Below are 21,537 nucleotides of genomic sequence, written 5' to 3'. Positions count from 1 at the left end.
TTCCCTGAAACTGTCTCTTTAACCTGACAGAGAGTCAGATATTTTGTGAAAAAATCAAGTTTCTCTGCCTCCACCTGGTGCTCCTTATGGCATCTGCAAGATTCCACCACCAAAGGAAAACATCTAATCATGGAATGGTATCTGACACAGTGTCGATGACTACTCATTAACTCTGATCAAACTGTGAAAGTAGGCAGTGTTGATAAAATAGGAATCAAGATTATGTTACTGTTTGGCCTATTTCTTACATAAACTGTCTTCATAAACATATTTTAGTGTACTGTTTAGCTCTAAAATGAGAAAGTTTGTCTGGCCGGTCGGCTTTCTGAAATTACAGCTAAACAGTACTAAAATATGTTTCTGAAGACACTTTATGCGAGAAATAGGCAAAACAGTAACATAATCTTGGTGCATATTTGATCAGTGCTGCATATTTTCACAGTTTCATGAGCAGTCATTGACTGTGTGTGTGTGTGTGTGTGTGTGTCGAATTCCACAGATCAAAATCAAACCCAGCTACTGCATCACTCATTTTAACAAGCCCGTACAAATCAGATAATTTTCTGTGGTGTGTTCTTCTACACCACTGGATAAAAGTGTCTATTCAACTTTTCCGTGTTGTTGTGGCATCTGTACTGCCACTCATCACATCCCGCTGAGAGCTACATCCACTCAGCGACCAGGAGAAAAACACACAGGGGCCAACAAACGGACGGTCAAGTGGCCGCTCAAGCGACTCACATGATTTTTTCACCGATTGTCTGTTTCATGTCGTGCTGTCCAGATATAGTGACAGTTTGACCAAATATGACAAAACCTGATTTTAATAAAGTTACCAACTACAGCTTTAGATAGATGTCTAATAGCTAGATAACTGATACAATGCTGAAGTCATCGTCCTCACCAGCTGATGAGCCATACAGAAGCATTGATTTTGTATTACAGTGTAGATGTCGTGATTAAATCAGGACAGCCCTCCTCTCTTTTTTAGTCTCCCTCTGTTTCTCTGTTGTGAGCTTGTTTTCCCGGCAGGTGGTTCTCGTTGGCACTGATCATCTGCCACTCTGTATATAAAGCCGGTCCTGAGCCTCATTCGGGGCCAGATTATTATTCCCCATACTCCAGATGTCTCCCAGCGTACCTTCCCTCCTGTGCTCATTCCCCGTGACCAGTTTTTCCTCAGTTCTCTCCATGTTTGCCTTTTGTTCTCTGTGCACCTTTCTGTGAAAGTAAGTTGATTAAATCTGTTAAACTGCCTCTTGAGTTCCATGTCTGCATTTGGGTCCAATCCTCTGTGTATTCCCCGTCACCTCCCGTGACAGTAGAGCTAGTTAGTCCTATGATGATAGGTTTGATATGCTTCTTGGCCATAGAAATACTGCTATGTTACTACTGTACTGTCTGTATATATATATATATATATATATATATATATATACAGAAAAATGAAATCATCATAACATAGTGTGTACCTTCCTGTATGGACGGAGCCTGCAACATTTGCTTGTAGTAGGAGTAGTACAGACCACACTCCGTCCGAAACGAGATCTCCCGCTCCACTTCCTGGAAGCAAAAAGGGGATTTTAGTTGTATGAATCACAGATTTCTGTTCTCTGAAATATGGAAAACAGATATCCTGGCAAAGCATGACAGAAACATGGAGGATAGAGTCAGAGCTACTAATACACTCGTAATCCTCAACGGCAACAATAGGAAGGTAACACAGACTGTGTGTTTGTGCTAAGATGATGTCTTCCCAAGAGATTTCTGCTTGCCACGCATGATTACTGTTCCACTGAGGGGTAAAAACAGGGAGCAAGCAGTGAACAACCAGCTGCAGAATATTAACTAAATCATCAATCTATCGCATTCAGTTTGCAAATAGTTTTTGCAGCTGTGCTCCAGGAAAAAGACATTCTTTGCCTATAGTGATATATTTCTTTGACATATGGGCTCTGTGATTTAACTGAAAGTCTCCAGTATAACTGTCCCTACAGAATCATTCTGAGTGATCTGGAAATCTGCTTATTAAAAACAAAACAGTATTATTAAAGTGCCATTTATGTCTTCCTTTTCCAGTAATGACTTGTGATTAAGAGCTCATCCCTAAAAAGATCATGAAAAAAAACCTCAACAAGAGATTCTTCGACTAAATGATTACTAGGGAACAGCCTGGCTGATTTCCACCTGCATTACAACTTGAGCTTTTAACTGAAAAGGACACAAATGCACCATGAAGTGACATTCAAATACAATTAATAATTCAAACGTCCCTTTGTAGCCTGTAGCCTCACCCTTACAGCTACATCTCGTTGTCGGGCTGCAGTCAGCATCAGTAAGAGCCTTAATTTGGGTGGAGGATCACCTGTGTCTGTCAGCCTGTCAGATCCTCCAGCTCAACGCAAGTGAAATTGTTTTGGGTCTACCACTTGACTTTTTTGTCTCATAACCCTCAGGATGTTTTAAGAAATTTAAAATGACTGTCTTAGTGTGTCCAACCTCGGCAGCGATGTCGCGTTACGAGAGGCCTTGCTTGTGCAGCTCAACAATTCAAAGACAGAAAAGCTTTTTGCCTTTTAGGGTTTTTACTTTTTAAGGCTATGGTCTTTTAATCAGCTTCTGAACAGCCTGTTTCAGTTTAAATGCAGCTTTAATTAAATTGTCTACTTTATATTTTTTGTCTCTTGCTCATGTTTCCTCTTTTTCCTTCTACACAGGCCAGTGGTTCTTAGTGCCCCGCTGGCCTACACCGACGCAGGTCTTCATTCAATTCAAGTGGTTTAAACCATTCACTGATTAATTGAGTGAAAACCAGCAGGACTTTGAGACCTGAGGGGCACAAGAAAGAACCACTAGTACATAACAGAGAGACCGATATTGGTATTAACATTTTAAATACACATTTGTATTTGGTATTTTCAAAATTGCCAACCAATTGTTGACCCTTTTAAAATAAAAATAGGGACCTCAAATAGCAGAATGTGCACCCTAAAAAAATGTTTTTACAATAATAGTTGCACAAGTGATATTTAAATATTGGTTATTGTTACAGTCAGAACTGACTGGGACTAGTCCAACTATCTGGTGGGGAGATCCAGGTATTTAACCTTTCACAAGGCCGATGATAAGGTCTAAGACACGCCTTATCTCCAATTTACAATGCTGCCCTTTCATCCCTTCCCAGGAGATTCAACAATCTAACCTCAAAGAACAACTGTTCACAAATGGCCTCCTGTGACTCCAACGACTGTCGTTTAGACTCAATAGAGCACAAACAAAGTCGAAACCAACTTCCCACCAACGACTGTCACTCCAACGACGGTCGTTGGCACTTGGAGCAAAAGGGTTTCAGTGACATAATCGGCCTTGTGAGAGGTTAAATACCTGGATCTCCACACCAGTTAGTTGGACCAGTCCCAGCCTGGTCAGATGCATACATGAACTGATGAAGCCTCTTGGATGAGAAGTGAAACGTCTTCCTAGAAAAATAACCAAGTCCAGTTGCTTTTGACTGAAATTGTTTTGGGGATAATGATGAGCTGCACAAATGAGAACATTCACAGGCGAGGTGAGCCTGTTCTTTCAGAGCCTCCATCTTGTTACAATCACGGTCATTATGCATGTTGAGTATTTTTTTTTCTCTTTTGTAAACTTTATTGAAACACATTCACCTCTCTACTACCACTCCGTCCTCTATATGTTCTCCTCTTAAATACACACACACACACACACACAACACAACTTTAATTGGCAACCATACTTTCTGTTTTGGAAACCAAAAGCTGATGCCTGGTTGCCAACCTGAAAACTACATTTGAAAGTTAAGACAAGTTACTTTTGTGGTTGCTTGCATCTCTGGAAGTGTCTCTCTGTCTGTCTTTGTCTCTCTGTCCATCTGTCTGTCTTTTCTCTCTTTCTCTCTCTTTTTCTTCTTCCCAAACCACTCAAGACAGATGTCCGTCCTCCATAGAGCTGAGTCTGTCCGACCTTGTTGCCTGTTACAGGGAAGGTGTTTGTTTCCACTGTGTGCTCTACGGGGGAATTGTTGGGTCTATGTAAATCATAAATAAGTCATAGAGTGTGGTCTTTACCTACTATGTAAAGTGTCCTGAGATAACTTTTGGTATGATTTGGCACTGTAAATAAAATTGAATTGAACTGTAACCACAGTCATCCTGAGTGTGAAAACAATGCTAACAGGAAATAAGGTGAGTTTTCACCCTTAGGAATCTTCACAGCTGCAGTCAATCCACAAAGGCTTCTTCGTGGATACATTGTCCTGACTTTAGGGTTGCCTGCACTGCATTAGGTTAGGACAATGTAAGCCTCAAACTCCCAGCATAGCACCACCTGTATCCTCATGCTCTCTGTATACTTTATTAACATCAATAATGATGATTCTTTACGTGACAAATCTGTTCTTATTTCTATGATTTTGGGTTCAGCTTCTTGCTTAAGAAAACTTGACGCGGACAGGAAAAGAAGAAGCTGCTCATCGAACCACCAACCCTGCAAATACTGGTCAACCCAGATCACACATTGTTTCAGATAAAACTGTCACTATTTCTACAAAAGTAAACACAGAAATGTTTATAAAAACATATTTTGCCATTTCACCTTTAAGGGACGATAAAAGACAGGTGGTCTGGAAGACAGACACACAAACAATTAGACATCTGGATAGACAGGTAAACAGTCAGGCAGATGGAGCAAAAGATGGATCGAGTCTGATAGAGAGACGATGGATGTGGGGAAGACAAATAAATAAAATAACAGAAGGGATGGGAAAACAAGGGTTGTAGTGAAAATTCAATTAAAAGGAAAACACTGTAGAAAAATAATTAAGACAATAACCAGATTAATAATAGCAACAATAATCACAGAGATAATGTCATAATAATAATAAAGAAAATGAATAACAATAAAAGTAATGAAATACAAAAGCAATAACAAAGATAATAAGTTATAGATAATAATAATAATAACGATGATAATAATAATAATAATAATAATACTAATAACAATAATAATAATAATAATGATAATGATAATAAAAATAATACAAAAAATAAAAATCAAATATAGTTAACCCCTTGACTTGCACCAACTTTGAGACTTAGGGCATTCAGAGGATGGACACTGTCCTAGGTTAATTGACAATATGGGTTTTCTGAGCACTTTACACTTTACTGAAGTGCTTGCCATCCAATGGCCAAAAAATGTAATCCTTGCAGAAATCTCCAACTGTCAAAAGATTTTGTTACCAAATTACACCATGGATTTTTCTATAGTGCTCATCGAGGTGTGGGTGTCTTAGTGCAGTAGTTTGGAGAGATTTTTCACTTTTTTTTTCAATTCTAGATTTGCAAAAAAAGTCACATTTAGCTCTGAAATAAATGGCACCAACCTAGACACTGCTACAACAACTTATGAGACATAAGTGAGCTTGAGAATGGCCTTCGTAAACTTAAATCTTAATGTACTAAGCCCCACAATAGTTTTTTTTCTGATTTATGACTGGAAGAACTTGACACGGTGCTGACATTGTGTTGTACTGAGTTACCCTGTAATTCCCATCTGCAGTACTGTTTTAATCATACCTCTTCAGGTCCTTTCAAATTTACAATACCTTTTGAAAGCCTAGAATCCAAGTGACCACTTTTTACATCAAAAGCTATCAAGACATTTTATTCGTTGACCACCTATTAACAAGCCTTAGCAGCCAGCTACATCCATATTTAGAGGAAGTCCATACAAGTCGATTAGCTCTGAACTTGATAATCTAATTTTTTGGGCTGTTCAATATGAACAGTCTTGTAGCATTGTAAAACAGTCTTTTTTAATAAACCCTGGGTTCACTAACTACGTTGTTGGTGCTTTGTGACTCTTATCATGCCACTGCAGAGGTTTGTTGCTATTTTGAGCAGTATTAGTGGTTAAAAAAGACTTTATTGAATGGTACAGTGCTCATTGTTAGCCATGTCTGGCTGCTGGCGACTCTCTGGGATTTCTCTGTCAATCAGTGATCATCCAAAAAAACTTGTCTTGATGGCTTAGTTGATGTATATTCATGCCGAAAAAGACCATGGGGTCCAATTTTGTCCGAGTTACACTTTAACTGATGCACAGCAGGATGCTTTTTAAAATCATTTCACGATATTCCATGAATTCCATGAATTCCATGCTGCTTTGATTGACAGATTAATCCCAATGAATAAGACACAGGGATTCATGTAGCATGGCTTATTAAAAAAAAAGGAGAAGAACAGCAGGTGAAAAATTAAACTAAAACTATATACTGTCACCACACAAACTCCTACTGTGAGCTGAGATTGGACTTCTGAGCGGTGTGACAGTTTTTATTAGCACCATGTTACTGAATGAACTCCTGGCACTCATACCGCAGGCTGTTATTGTGAGCGAGAGATTGTCTGTGATGGGCTTGGTTAATCAATAAGTTTCAAATTAACACAGTATCAGAGCTCCTACCGTGAGCTGAGAGAACCACAGCAGGTTTTCGTGTATGGCGTTGACGCACCAGGCCTGAGTCACTGCCAGCAGCCCAGCTAATAACAGTCCGGCTGCCATGGAAACACTCTGTTGCCAACGCCACCGGGGTAGAATGCCTGAACCGGAACAAGCATTGGATCCTCCAAGCAGAGAAACCCCCCCCTTACCCATCAAGTTATTGCTGCATCTCCCTTCAGCTGGTGCATCTTGTGCAAGACCTGAATTATGCTGTAGCTTGCTCAGCTTTACTCTCTTACGAAGCTCCATTGCCTGAGAAGACGGAGATTATCAATAAGTTCTTGGATCCTTTGATGAGCTGAATTCAGGTAGATAAACAGCATGCTCCTGGGCTAAGCTATAGAACTGATCCAAATCCATTACGGCAAAAAATGTAAATGCGGTGTATTTCTCTTTTCTTGTAGCCGGTCCAAATAAATTAGCTTTTTAATCACTTCAAGTTCCTTGCCAAAGGAAATATGCAAAAGCTTTCTCCGAGGGAATGAGCAGTTAAGTTTCCTTTCCAATCCTTCTTTTGAGGTTGCTCGAGGCAAAACAAACCTTGGCTTTTCACCAAGAACTCTGATGAGATGGCTAATCCTCAGTTTAAATTAAGGTCAAAGAGAATAGGCCTAGTTAACAAGTTCACACATTGCTTATTACCCTGAAAGCTAGTTCACTTCTCAGAAGGCACCGATCCTCTTCTCTCCATTTCTCACTGTTACCAGTTCCTCTTTATGGCTCTTTGAATAACTCCCATCTCTCTGATGCAGTGGTTGAAGAATCCAAGCGAGGGTCCGTCCAGCATTGGCCAGAGCTTAAATAAGGACCAACATCTGCCTCCCTTCAACTCCAACAGACACTTCTAAACAAAAAGCACTTGTTCTCAACAAACCAGCTACAAAGTATAAAAAGAAAAGCAAGGCACAAGTACTGAGCCACAGCAAGTCTAAAAACAACAGGCTGGGCTGCAGATAACTGGAGCAGCCAGAGGGAGTGAAAGAAAGGAGTCACCACTGGTGACCTCTTGTCTATAAAAGCACACATGCACACAGGAAAAGAATAAGGGGGGGGGGATAAGCAAGGGGAATGCACTGGAACATCATTCGGAAAATGCAGGGAACATTTGTCAGTGGATCTGGAACCGGCGTTGAGCTGTGAGCGAGTCTGAAATAAACTCCACTCTGCACTTGAGGACCGACATGGACACAGCTTCACACCTGATGGATTCGAAAGGCCACATAAAGCCAGCTGTCTCTCTGCATGTTTCAGAGGAAGACCGGTGATAATAAGCACTTTAAGGGTGTGTGTGTGTGTGTGTGTGTGTGTGTGTGTGTGCGCGTGTGTGTGTGTGTGTGTGTGTGTGTGTGTGTGTGTGTGTGTGTGTGTGTGTGTGTGTGTGTGTGTGTGTGTGTGTGTGAAGGACACTGAGAGAAAAGAGTGCAAAGAACTTGATAATGAACCCCCCAGACCCTTTAACCTTTAACACTGCTACCACATTCCCTCTACAACACAACGGATGAGGAAGCCACATGTTAGATTATTAAAACCAGGCCCTGTTCAACAAAGGCTTCTCCACAGACTGCCAAACACTCTTATACCATTAGTCATGTAGGGCCAGGTCAGACAGCAACAACCTCAAAGTACACACACCAAGCAGGCAGGACTCCCAAACTCACAAATTACTTTCCAGCATGTTTCACGCTCCTTTCCATTCTACTTGACCCTAACTTTCTTAAAGCCCGGGCCAGACTCCCTGCATGAGCAGTGTGTGACGAACTCGCTAAAAGTGCTGCAGCTCGCACGCCTGTGGTGTCCAGACAGACAGCGGTTCTGCTTTCTCCACTGACTTTGCCAATGATAATGACAATAAATAATCAAATGTTTCCTTTAATTTCATTATAAATGTCATTTACATTTGTTTTGGACAGAAAAAGTTAAGATTCTGAACAAAGAAACACTAGAGGGGTTTTAATCTGAAACTGAAAGTGTTGAGTTAAATATAAATATCTTCATTTTGTTTATGACTATGACATATTTTACACTGTTGTGATGTCAATATGATTGTAAAAGATAATTTACTGTCTGTTCCGTGCTTGTCGTGATGCTGTGAAAATAGGCGAGACTAGAGGGGCGATAATTTAATCATAATTGATAGAAATTAAGCTTCATGAACCGTTAGTTGTATTTGTTGAGCCCACTAGAAGGCACTCTTGGTTTAAAGAAAAAGGTCCAAGAAATGGCATCTGTATTCTTTCAACCAGGGCTGTAAACTAGCGGGCGCACTCGCCAAATGCGACTAAAATATTCCCCATGCGACTTAATTTTGAAGGGCTATATGCCACAGGGCGGGTAAATCTTTGTCCCGATGGTCGTGCTCGTGCAATAAATTATGTATGATATAGCAAAACAGTGTAGCAGCTATAAAATGATCAATTATGACGGTAACAAACATCGCTAAACCAGTGATTTGTTGTGTGCACACAACAAAACCGCTGATTTGTTGTGAGCCACGTCACCACTGTAGAAAATAGTTCCCCTCAGAAGCAACGTAGCGTACGTGTCACCGCTCTTTAAAAGTCTGCCACAGTGACTGTGATTCGAGCTAAGCAATGTGGCGGCACATTCCCAGTGTGGCTGAATCAAAGAGGAATAACACAGAGGAGATAGGTGGCTATGATGCTGTGGCACAAGAGCTCAGTCATGGTGGTGCAGAGAGGGTGTCTGAGAGGGGGTCTGCTGAAGACCGTGATGAGGATTTCTGATCAGAGATGCAGACTGGATCAGATCGGTCCCATCTGTAGTTCTGATAAGTCATTAATGAGTGTTTCCTTTGTCAAAGTTTTGCACAGATTTCAATTTACAATGTTTTGAAATTCAATTAATAATATTAAAATGTATTTCTAAATAACACTTCGGCCTCTTTTCTAAGCATGTCTTTCTATATAATACTGTTATCTCAATGAAACAAATGCATATGCAACAAAAAGATGCAATTTATTATTTGGCTATTTGTAAAAGATGAACCTGGCCAGTAGATTCTTTCAACCTTAGGTCATCTTGGCAGGTTAGCCAAGAAGTTAGTTTACAGCCCTGCTTTCAACCCTTTCTTGAATAGAGAGCGCCATCTAGTGGGCTCAGAAAATTAAGAAAGTGCTTCATGAAGCCTTTTTTGAACATCACTACAGATCAAGTATTAAGTACTGGTAATTAATGTTGATATGAATGTGTTACAACACATAATTATTCATTCATTCATCTTCAACCGCTTATCCCTGTCGGGATCACGGGGTGGCTGGAACCGATCCCAGCTGAGACGAACAAAGACAGACAACCATTCACACCTAAGGGCAATTTTTAGAGTCATCAATTAACCTAACACGTGCATGTCTTTGGATTGTGGGAGGAAACCGGAGAACCCGGAGAAAACCCACGCTGACACGGGGACAACATGCAAACTCCACACAGAAAGGCCCCCCAAGGCCGGGATGCGAACCTGGAACCTTCTTGCTGTGAGGCAACAGTGCTACTGCTACACTGCTACAATGTATTATTACTATTATTATACCAGGTCAACCGTGTGGATATGTTTGCAAGGACCACAGATGGCTGAAAGGGTTAAACCAATTCCAAAATTAATGTGTGTACAGATACACCATAACCTTAATATATCCCTTACACCAACCCTAAACCAGCCTAAAATGATCAGGTTAAATGCCGTTAAACCTGATTATCTGTTTAAAGAAAAAGAGGATTTGCTCTCATTTAATTATGTCTGTTTACCGTCCATCAGAAATAGTTTCTAAAGTCTGCATGGACCATTTAATGTAATGTCATGCAATACTTTTAATCATCAATCTTGTATATCAGTTAACATTTACTAAACTCTACTCCTTCGATGTGTATTATGTGTGGAATGAGAACTATTCACTTTTTAATCACAATATAAATTGCTCCTGCAGATTTATCCCTTAATGTAAGGTTGTTTTTTTCAAACTTTTCTTCTTTAGCTACCCGATTCATGTATTAAAAACAAAATAATTTCTTATTTTATCAACAATAACTCACAAAATTGACTATTTTCATTGATAGACTTTTTACACACATTTAGATGTCTGATTTATTTATTTGTCACACATTGTCTACTGTGACTTGACACCTACCGACTTATTCAGTTATTATAGTCACCTGCTTGTGCTCATTGCAACATTGTTTGCACTGCGCAAACAGCTCCATTGTTATGTTGTCGTTCATGCAATAGAGCGTCATACAGCTTTTGGAAGTCGTGGAACTTCTTTCATTTTCTCCAGCCAGGGCAACAAAAGCCAAGCCCTTTCCAGAAAAGTGCAAGGCTTGTGACATCTTCATTCATCTTCAAGTTGGAAATTGGCAAGGAAAACTACTTGTGTGTTTATAGCAGCAAAGTAGAGATAACCATATGAAGTTCCATAATCATTCCTAACTTCTGTTGGGACTGCTACTTGGAGGTGTCTTTACCGTTTTCACTCTCAGCGTTAATGTTGCAGAGCTAGCTACGTCGTTCTCTTGCTCAGGTTCTGTTTTATGAACTGATCAATAAATAGTACAAAAAGGAATTCCTCATTATCACAAGCCCCAGGTACATCTTCATTTTCAGTGCTGCTGTCATCATGTCAGAGTGAAATCATTCTCTCAGTATGGCTTTCAGTTTATCAGTGTATGTCAGAGATATTTGGACTTTGAAACATGATGGAATCAGGTAAGTATCCTGAGATAACTTTTGTTTTGAATTGGCACTGTAAATAAAATTGAATTGAATTGAATCAACATCGAGATATTGTGATATACAATTACATCACTCTGAATTGATAATAACAGGCAAATGCTTTATTTGAAAAAAAAGTTTAATTTCTCAGAAAATATTTTCTTAAATATTTTGAGCGAATATCATTTGAGGATAGCGGTTTTGTTTTTACATCACACTATTTGTGTGCATGCATGTAAACAAAATCGGTGTGTAGCTGGAATGTTTTTTCTTTCTTTCTGTAATTTCACTTGAAACTGTTCATTTCGCACCTAAGTTCTTGATAAAATAAGAAAATATAAATTTTCTTTTGTCAAGTTTTTAATTCACATAGGAGTATACAAAAATAGGCTTAACATATAAAAGTGTATTTATGAAATCACCAGAAAACATGCTGTATTGTGATATATGTTGAAATTGAGACATGACATGAACTATATCGAGATAGAAGATTTTGTCCCTAAGCCAGACTTTGCCTCTCTAGATGTTCTGTAGCCGACTCACAGCTCAGCCGCACTGCTCAAGCAGGCTGTGTGGCTGCTTCAACCCATCAACACGGGCGCTGAAAAAAAGAGATCTGGTGAGGCACACATGGCGGTCTGGCCCTGCTGTTGAGACAGCATGTGTGGAAGAGTGAAAGTGAGATCGAGTGAGAGTGGATCTTTGAGGAACTAGCTGAGGAAGCAACAGCATGAAGTTCAAGGTAAGGTCAGACCGCAGTGTCAAATGGCATAGCCACAACCGTCTGAACAATGCGTTAGCTGGACACTACATCTTTTCACATGTAAACAGCATTATCAGACTCAGCCGGCTCCGTGTAAACGTCTTAAGACAGAGGCGTTGATAGCATTAACAGAAGCACACAGACACACACACACACACACTTACACCTACATGTGCATGCAATGTGCGATGATGTCAGCCAGGAGCCGACTAATATGAGAACATTTCAGGGAAATGTTCCCCAGGCCTGTAAAGTGACTTGTATTTATTATGAACGAAATCATCTGTCTGCCTCTCCCCTTCACACACACACACGCACACACACACACCCACACACAAAGAGAAAACAGCATACGTCTACAAACCACAAACTCCATACGGAATCCTCTCAATTAACCAGATTTGCTGCTTTGTCTTTCTGTGACAGAAACTCACTAATGATCTTGTGCCTCTATGTGGGTCAAGATGCACTGAGCCTTGCATGAGAAACAGAGTCGTAGACTATGAAGGCTGTTTTGTTTTATTCCACGCTCTCCCTTCTTTCCTTCAAAAAAAGTAAAGACTATTCCGTTGTAACACTTCCACAAAATCGTAACCAATTTGTGCATATGAAACTCTGCTACGGACACTAGTTTGACTCACCACTTCTTGTAGACACAGAAAAGTTTCCACTAAACTGTGAAATTCAGACTTTGTGAGCAGATTCAGAGAAATCCAAAATCACCAGTTTTACATCTTTAGCCTGTCGATTAGGGTTGCATGATTTTTTTATTAATCTAATGATTTTTTTTATTACCTGATTAATATAACAATTTATTATTATTATTATTAGTAATATTTTATTCAATCATCTTTTCAAACACTTTTAAGACATCCCAACCCTTTCTTAGAACTGTAGAAACTGTATTCTTACTGGAGTAATATGCATAAGATAATCACTGGAAAATGTGATTTTGCATCAGTGTAGGACAGAGAAAATAATTGCAATAATTTGCAGAGTGCAATGTTAAACTGTTTTTGCACCCACCCTAAAGTAAACCGTAAATATAAAAACGGTTGAATAACAACGTTGGATGACTTATGATGTAACCTTACGTAATCATAACAACAGCAGTGCATGAATAACTTTTAGCATGGGGGCGATGAGGTAACATTTGGAAAATAAATGTTAAGTGATTACTAAAAAAAACTCTTAAAGTGTAATTCCAGCACAAAATCACCCCATGGTCTTTTGCGGCACTTATATACATCAAATAAGCCATTGAGACAGTTTTTCTTGTGTATGAACTATTAACGCAGAAATCCAGTAGAGTCACTAACAGCTGGACGTGGCTAACACTGATTAGCTCGGGGCAGTACGGTGAAGGCATTAACCACTAATACTGCTTAAAATAACACCAAACCTCTGCAGCATGAGAAGAGTCCTTACACATAAAACAAAGCACCAATGGGCTCCTTTCTTTTGGATTGACTTTGGTAATCGACCTGAATGGACTTTACTATGAGAGGAGCTGGTACCAGGGCCAGCTAGTAAGTCTATCAAAACTCTCTTTTAATAAACTCTGGGTTCACTAACTACGTTGTTGTTTGATTACTGTGTAGGGACTCTTATCATGCTACTGCAGAGGTTTGGTTTTATCATGAGCAGTATTAGTGGTTAAAAAAGCCGTTTTGTCCCGAACTGTCCCGAGCTAATCAGTGTTAGCCACATCCGGCTGTTAGGGACTCTACCGGATTTCTCTGTTAATAGTTGTTACAGGAAGAAAAACTGTCTTGATGGCTTATAATGTATATACGTGCCGAAAAAGACCATGGATGATTTTGCACTGGAATTACACTTTAAGCTTGTGTTGATGATCTCAGAGCTCATTAATGAGGAGGCTGTAGAGCTCTGGATAATCTTAATATAACATGCTTGCGTGTGGACAAATACTTCTCAGGTGCTGTCTTACTGTTGTCTTGGGGAAGTGCTTTGGAAGTGTTCCTTCATAGCAGCCATAGACTGTTGTGACAAGGCATTTCCAATTTGCAGACTTAACAAAGCACCACATTGTTGTGTCACCGTCTAAAATACTCCCACACTTAAAGCATGTAACTTTCTATAATAAAATATTTTTTTCTCATATTTGCTGAAACTGTCACTATATCCTGACAGCACAATGAGACAGTCGATCAGTGAAAAATTCATGTTAGATTCCGATTCACTGCTTCCAACAACCACTCACAGCCGAGCAGGCTCTGACACAGTGTCAGTGACTGCTGTGAACTAACAAACTGTGATCAAATATGAATAAAGATTCTGTTCCTCTATTGTCTAATTCTCACATATTGCCTACTGGCTCCACTTGGTCACAAATCTTCCTCCACCGTCACCCTGAGCATCAGCTTCTCCCCTCAGGCAGACGCTTCCAAGTTCCACGGTGGAGGCTTAACAGCTTTAAGAACGTCTTTGTCCTCCATCCATCAAAGCCCTAAATGGCAAACCGGACAGAGCCTAATCCCCGGAAGTCTACTTTTACCTAAAAGGGAGAGTTCAGCTTTTTTGATGTGTGGTTGTATGAGGTACTTCTCCATAGCCAGTGTATTACCAACAATAGATGATGGTCAGCATGCTGCCAGTTTGGAGAAGCAGACAGATTACTGTACCAACACAGAAGCAGCAACTGCAGCAAAACATACCTTAGTCAATTTAAAAAAAAAGGCCAAACTAAAAACATCAATATCAGCTTAAGTGCACGGTATATTTACAATGACACTACATTCTACTTGATTAACGTATTTCTATGCATAAGCAGTGTGTGCACTATATTACTCCACAGATCAGCTGTTTGAGTCTGACTTTCTAAAGTTCATGGAATAAACTGTAAACTATAATATGATGAAATGCTGTTCACAACGGAGTCAAGAGGATCCCTCTATGAGCTGGACTATACAGAAGAAGAACTTCTGCAGAGGGAGACTGAACAGCCGAAAGAGAGAGAAAGGAACAGGCTGTCAAGGTAAAGCTACCAAAAATATTCTAAATACACTAAAACTGAAATGGATTCTTTTTTTATAGGTGCCTTTTTTTGGGTGCCAAAATATGTTTAGCTGCTGCTACTTAAACAAGACCACAGATGTGATACCAGCTAAATTATATTTTAACACAACGGTAAAAGTACTAACTTCACAGAAAGTGAGTACTTCTCAAGGGAGGGAACTAGCTGATGTGAGCGTCTGTGCTCTTTCGGTACCTGAACAACTTCCATAAAGCCCACTTCGGTTAGCCGTCTGACCGGCCTTTTGTTGGCCCTGAGTCAGGAGCCTGGTAAATCCATTTAAGAGTACGTGCTAAGAAACTTTCAAAGTGGCTGCATTTTAAATTGAAACACAACTTATACTGCACATTGGGAGGCAGAGGGATTCCTCACCTGCACTTTCTTATGACAAATCCAACAAAAAAAAAAAAACAGCTCATACCAATAAACAGTAGTGATTTTGACCAGTCCATACATATAACAGAGGATTCATGTATGTGGCAAAAGGGCGAAAATGGTTTAGTCCATCCACCACGACTCAGCATGAGAATATGTCAGCTAATCCACTGGCCAGTGACTTGGTAATGTCTGCTTTCAAGAAAGTAAAGTATTTTACTACCTGAATACAGTAGGAGTTAGCTAGCTATTACTATATGTAAAACTAATATTTCTTAGCTTTAAGATTTTTTTGCGTTGTCTAATACCTCAGGGATACTTTAACAAACATACTCTAAGCAACCTTCATTTAACCATGGTAAAGTACAAATTCCATCCGGGACAATAAACTCTATCTTATCTTAACATTATATGAGACTTAACCAGGCCATACCAACTGACCTGCATTCCTTTTCTTAGTTGACTAAATCATCTACCACAACAAATGACTATTACTGCCCCGCTAAATTAGGCAAAAACAACAGATGCTAGATACACGTTGCCCCAGTTATGACTGCCAGAGCGATCTGTTCTGCCATGTCCACCAGATGGAAGTCTTTTATGCATATCTCAGTCTGAACCAGAGTGTTGGTGAATCTTTGGAAGGGGGATTTAAAAATGACATCATACCTGGCAGGGCACAGTGTTCTGTTGCTGTACAACACTGAACAGACTCTAAAAAAGGTCTGTGTTACCACCGGTAACACAGGACTTGATGTGGTTCATTTAATGGGCTTGAAAATCAATCCGCTGCAGCACACTGAAAAACAATCATCCCATTTCAGGATGACGTGTTCATGACATGTTTTTTACTGAGAACACTGGATGAGGGATGTGTCTGACTTATGTTGAAGCTACATTTCTTCTTGAGATAAGCAAAATGTACCTGCTTTTAAAATGTTAAAACCAGGAGACATTCTCCATTTGTAAATATCCACAGCTGTGATGTGGCTGATGAATCTCACACACGGATGTCACATCCTTAGATAACCTCCATATAAAAGTGTCAGATACATCAATCCAGAACTCTCTGGTGCTTCTTAACAAGTGCCTCATAAAAGACATAAAAGGGTCCATGTGTTTTCAACATTCCAAGATCTTCTTCCTGAGCTGGCACCAAGTATCCGTGCCAATAGTTGGTGTTAAATTGTTAGTGTGACATAGAGCCTGGATGTTTACAGTTCCTACTGTGGGGATTTTTAAACATGGAGTGTTTATTTTTGTCACAATATAATACGTTTTGTTATTACTCACTGTGTATGTTTAGAATTTACATAAAAATGATTTAGCATGCTTTCACATTATTATCAATTTAACACAGATATCATAACTAAAGGATGTTGCAGATAAGCTCCAGGTTCAAAGTGGGTGAAGTAAGATGAGAGGGGACCAGCCACAGAGTAGGGAAGGTTCTTTCTACAGGAACTGGCTGTTCATTGGAGGAAACGTGTGACCAGGGGGCGTTGAATTTAACTTGTGAACGAAGAAGAGCCAGTCTGGAAGTGATTGACATTCTAAAGCCTGAACCAGGGACTGCCACAGCAACATTTTGAACCAATCACAACAACCCAATGAACTTTATTGCTGTATAAATACTTTGTGAAGGGAGGGCTCTCTGTGCTCTTTCTGGCTCATTGGTTGCAGCAACAGCTTGGCTGAAAGCCAGGATGAATGCGATTTTTAACCCCAGAGAGACCCCTCGGCCAGGCAGAAAATTCTTTATCGTTTTTATAATACATTTTTAACTTCAAGAAGCAGTATGGCTTTCCTTGAGTAAGAACACAACACTTCTTAAACAGTGAGACATGGACATCAGTGGACAAAGGGTTTGGCACACAAGTCATCACATAATGATTCACCATAAAAATGTGTTAAGTGTTAACAGCAGCGCTAATTGTATTCCTTTCTGGTTCTGGTTCTCATATAAAGGGCAGATGAGGTTGTTTGGCACCAGAAACCATTTAAAAAGGATGTTGAAGAAGCAGGTTGATAAGCAGGAGTAGTCCAAAAAAAGTGACATTTATTAACAAACTGTTTACAGAAACAAAGGCTGGAAAAGGAATTTCAATAAAATTAAATTAAGCAAAAGAGTACCAAACAAAGGAAAATTGCAGCCTCACAGCAGGCCGCCAACACCCTACACCCCCCATCTTCTCAGCCTTCTCACCATCAACATCACAATCAGGGGTTCAGCATTTGTGTTTTTTATTATCATAAAGCTACTTGCCCCTATACAATTACTTGAGAGTTCCCCATCAGTACTGCACATTCTCGAGAGAAGAAAGTGAGCAGGAAGTGAGGTGGCTGACTCTTTAGCTACTTTGGGGCTCTTTTTTCATGGTACTACTAGAATGTCACAAAATACAATCGATGCAGTCCTGACATAAATTTGGACCGTCCAGAATTTATAAACATTGACAATGACAAAATTGATAAGATGATCAATCACAAAACTTTTTATTCAAATTCATCTGAAAATATAGATTAAAATAAAGAAAACATAGGGCCCCCAATAATCTAGAAACGACCCTGTTGGCTGGTGTGTCTAACGTTATCCTCAGCTCACTCACTGTAAATGAAAACGGCTGCTGACTTGTTAGCTCGAGTTAACTGTAACGTTAACTAGCAAGCTTACTGGCTGTGGTTGTCAGAGGCTCCAGGTTCAGGGTCTGGTCAACCATAGGACACCACTGCCATTCTACATCACTCAACACCAGCGGTGATAGGCGTCTGATTTTGCAGGTCTAGCTATGTGCTGTTGTCATTGGTTTAAGAAATGTGTGTGCCGTCCGAGCCCTCATCATCAGCTCTGGAAAAGCCAATGTGTTTGGTTCTTTTTTCTAACCACTCGCCCAATCAGAGGACTTCTGTGTAGTACAGCTGTGGTTGCTGCAATGGGCTTTTTTTTGCAGCAGACATTTGAGTTGTTTTAGTAGGAAAAGCTCAGGTATTACTAATGGCATTAATGTTGACAAAGAGGCACGGCAACTGTAGAACTTTCAAGCAGGTGTGATCATTGTTTATTTTAAAAGTTATTATTAAGAGTGATAAGGTGTTATGATTATGTTCTGGGGCTATTTGCGAAAATCAGTCTGTACATTCACCACCTTATTCCAAATGCAGGCATATTTTATGTTATATTTCATATATGCTATAATCATGCCAGGTCACGGGTTTGTTTTATTTTCCTTTCCTGGTCTCCAGACTGCGTGTCTGTGTATGCTTAATCAGTGTGCATACGGCTCGCCTTTAGGTTTCATTTTCATTGAATTGATGGTCAGGACAGGTACGCCTTGCCAGTGACTGACTATAAACTAGCATTGCTAGTAATTTAGATCAAGAATTAATATCCCAATTGTATAATCTCATTGGTTAATTCTGGGTTTTGTGCCTGTGTTTTTGTTGCAGGTTTACAACCTAACTAACCTACTTCCTATCTAACTCATTAATGTCACCAACCTGATAGGCTAGCGTAGCGGTAGCATTCAGGCTATCTAGTGTGTGGATGCTTATTGCGATGTGTGCGCAATAAAAGTTTGTAAAGTGACACGAGTTGTATCCGCCGTACTTGTCCTGAAACCCTTCCAGTGGGGACTTTGAGCTATAGCAGGTAGCTGAGTAAAGGACTGGACAGCAACCCGTATCCCCACTGGCTCTTCACTAGGAGCATCTACAAAATACGAAGGGGGACTTGAACTAGAGATTGTAACAGCGAAGGGCCTTTACCTTTATGTTGGAGAACCACAGATCGTTCTCATGTAGTGTGGCCATGTAGATACAGCACAGCAGGCCAAGACCAACAGACACAGACCAACCAACTGATGTCCAGATTATTGCTCCCCATGACCAATCACCTGCAGGTGACAATAATCATTGTTGTTGCTGTAAAGGCAGCCACCATTATATCATTAATATTTCCCATACAGTACTTAAACAGAGACACATAAACAAAACACAGGTGTAAATAATAAAATGAATAATGGCTCAATTCCATGCAGCAGCTTCAGTTTCAGGGTCCTGGTATTACAGGTGCCGGCTGAGGGTTATGCTTGAGCAGAACTATGTACTACTATGTTATTCACCAAGTCAGTGATTTAAATTGTTTATACCTGTCCTGAACGGTCACACTGGAGCGAAAAGACGGTGGTCATTAGAGGGGTGGAGACACAGTATTATTCAAATATGGGGCTAATAGCGTGCATTTTGTGACAGTCTCTCCTGGAGGAAAGTTGCACTTGGTAGTGACTGTGGTAAAGCATATTCATGATCGCTGCACTCAGCCCTGCCGCTGAATCGACATGACAACACCAGATGTTTTTTTTGTTGATACAAAGCACAAAGTGCCTCATATAATAAAAACAAAACAAAGAAACACCATGAAAACCCTCCTCAACCTCCCACCCCTACAAATATACACACAGAGATACCCAAATACATACACACTCATGCACATACACACCAACACACACAAAGAAACACACCCACTCACTAGCTGTCGCTGATGAGACATGGCTGGGCACCGAGATACAATCAAAATGGCATTCATTTTGAGAATTTACAAAAAAAAGCCTCAGTTTATTATTGATCAGTGACTACGTATAATCGTGTACAAATATGTAGGAGTGCAGGCTTTAACCAGCAGAGTTAAAAAAAATGTGAGATTTTATTAAAACCCAGCAGAGAGCTTCCCTTCCCATCTGCACCCACGGCAGGTCAGAGGTCACGGTCAGATAGACAGAACACTGGCCCTGGAGCTGGCTCAAGGACACTTTAGCAGAGCGGATGGGGCCAACGAAGCTCACCCCTCGGCCAAAGGGATCATAGGCTGTGCTGCTGATGCTGCACATAACCCCTGTGTATGTAAATCAGCTGGGTGGGAGGACGGCTCACTCACCGTGCAAGATCTTCTCTGGATGATTATCGGTGCAACAGTGGGACTGTTGGGACTGAAACTCGGCACCAAGGGGGGGCTCCTTCCCCTTACTGCCCTTCCTCTGACGTAGGGCCGTCATGTTGAAAACACTGCAAACAGACAGGGGAATTGTGTCTGATTACACACACACACACACACACACAAACGTGATAGATACCAAGTGAAGACACACACAAGCACGTATCCTCAACACACAAACAGCTCGTGCACTTGTGCAATCTGAGCCAAAGCAAACAACGAGCTGCACCACTGTTTGTTTCCCTTCACTGTCTGGAGCCTTTTATTCAGTCTGATAGATGGGGTGAACAGGCCTGCTTACGCATCGCGGCCACAATAACGTTAAATCGTCACATCGACACTGACAGCATCCAGCATCACCGGCAAACTACATTCATCCTACCGCATTTACGTCAGATGTAAACATAACAGTACATGTTCAAGTCCCTTATGAAACATCGGGAGGGATATTTGCAGTAATTCGGATAGTGAGGCACAGGATAACGTTAGCAGAAAGTACGAAAATGTAGATTTAAACTCCTCATGTGTAGCACACTTCTACATCGTTATTATAACGGCAATGAATGTGCACGTTGCACGGAGGCGCGCTCCCGTTATGGACGCCAGGTTTTCTTTCTGTCTTGACAGCAACAAAGAAGAATGCGATTTGCGCCAACGGTCCATGAACAAGCCTCACCCTCCTCTACGGTAGCGGCGGGTAGGATGGTCCGACAGCTCTCCTCCACCTCCCCCTCTCTCCCCCTCTTTCTCTCTGTCTCTCTATCTACCTCGTTCTTTCATTTTCCTCTCCTCTTTTTTTCCCTCCCGTTAGAATTCATCGGTCAGCTTCGTACCGCACTGGGTCTCTTTGAACCACGGGACAGTACCGGAACACAACAGAGCCCGCCTTCAAAATAAAAGCGTGAGACAATCGCTTGTTAAAAAAATAAATAAAAGGCGTGAGGTTTTTACATAGGGTTCTTTAAGCACACATCTGATGGAGGAGACAGAATAATACTGTATATCTGAATGTGTTAACCATGGATGTAGGTGTGAACCTCTATATGAGCAGGGACTAGAAGACATGGGAAAGGAGTGGAGTCTTATCTATGGCTTTGACATTACACGCGGTTCTGCTTGTG

The 21,537-nt window shown here is 40.5% G+C and overlaps 1 protein-coding gene across 2 annotated transcripts in view; it reads right to left on the bottom strand.

Annotated features, from left to right (window-relative positions):
• Positions 1-21,246, bottom strand: part of dpy19l3 (dpy-19 like C-mannosyltransferase 3) — a 79,586-nt gene extending 58,340 nt beyond the window's left edge. Inside the window, exons 1-4 of one of the 2 annotated variants that reach the window (XM_083916812.1) lie at positions 21,184-21,246; positions 20,360-20,487; positions 19,192-19,319; positions 1,473-1,563 (exon numbers count right to left, since the gene is read on the bottom strand). In XM_083916812.1, the coding sequence (XP_083772938.1) occupies positions 1,473-1,563; positions 19,192-19,319; positions 20,360-20,477 (337 nt within the window). In that variant the 5' untranslated portion in view covers positions 20,478-20,487; positions 21,184-21,246. Of the gene's footprint in view, positions 1-1,472; positions 1,564-19,191; positions 19,320-20,359; positions 20,488-21,092; positions 21,161-21,183 lie in introns of those variants that run through there. The other variant, XM_083916811.1, reaches the window with a different exon arrangement.
• Between the last annotated feature and the right edge of the window lie 291 nt (positions 21,247-21,537).

This window comes from Echiichthys vipera (assembly GCF_963691815.1).
Source record: "Echiichthys vipera genome assembly, chromosome: 1".
Lineage (NCBI taxonomy): Eukaryota > Metazoa > Chordata > Actinopteri > Perciformes > Trachinidae > Echiichthys > Echiichthys vipera.
The sequence above is the reverse complement of the archived record's forward strand: the minus strand, read 5'-3'. Positions and strand labels throughout refer to the sequence as shown.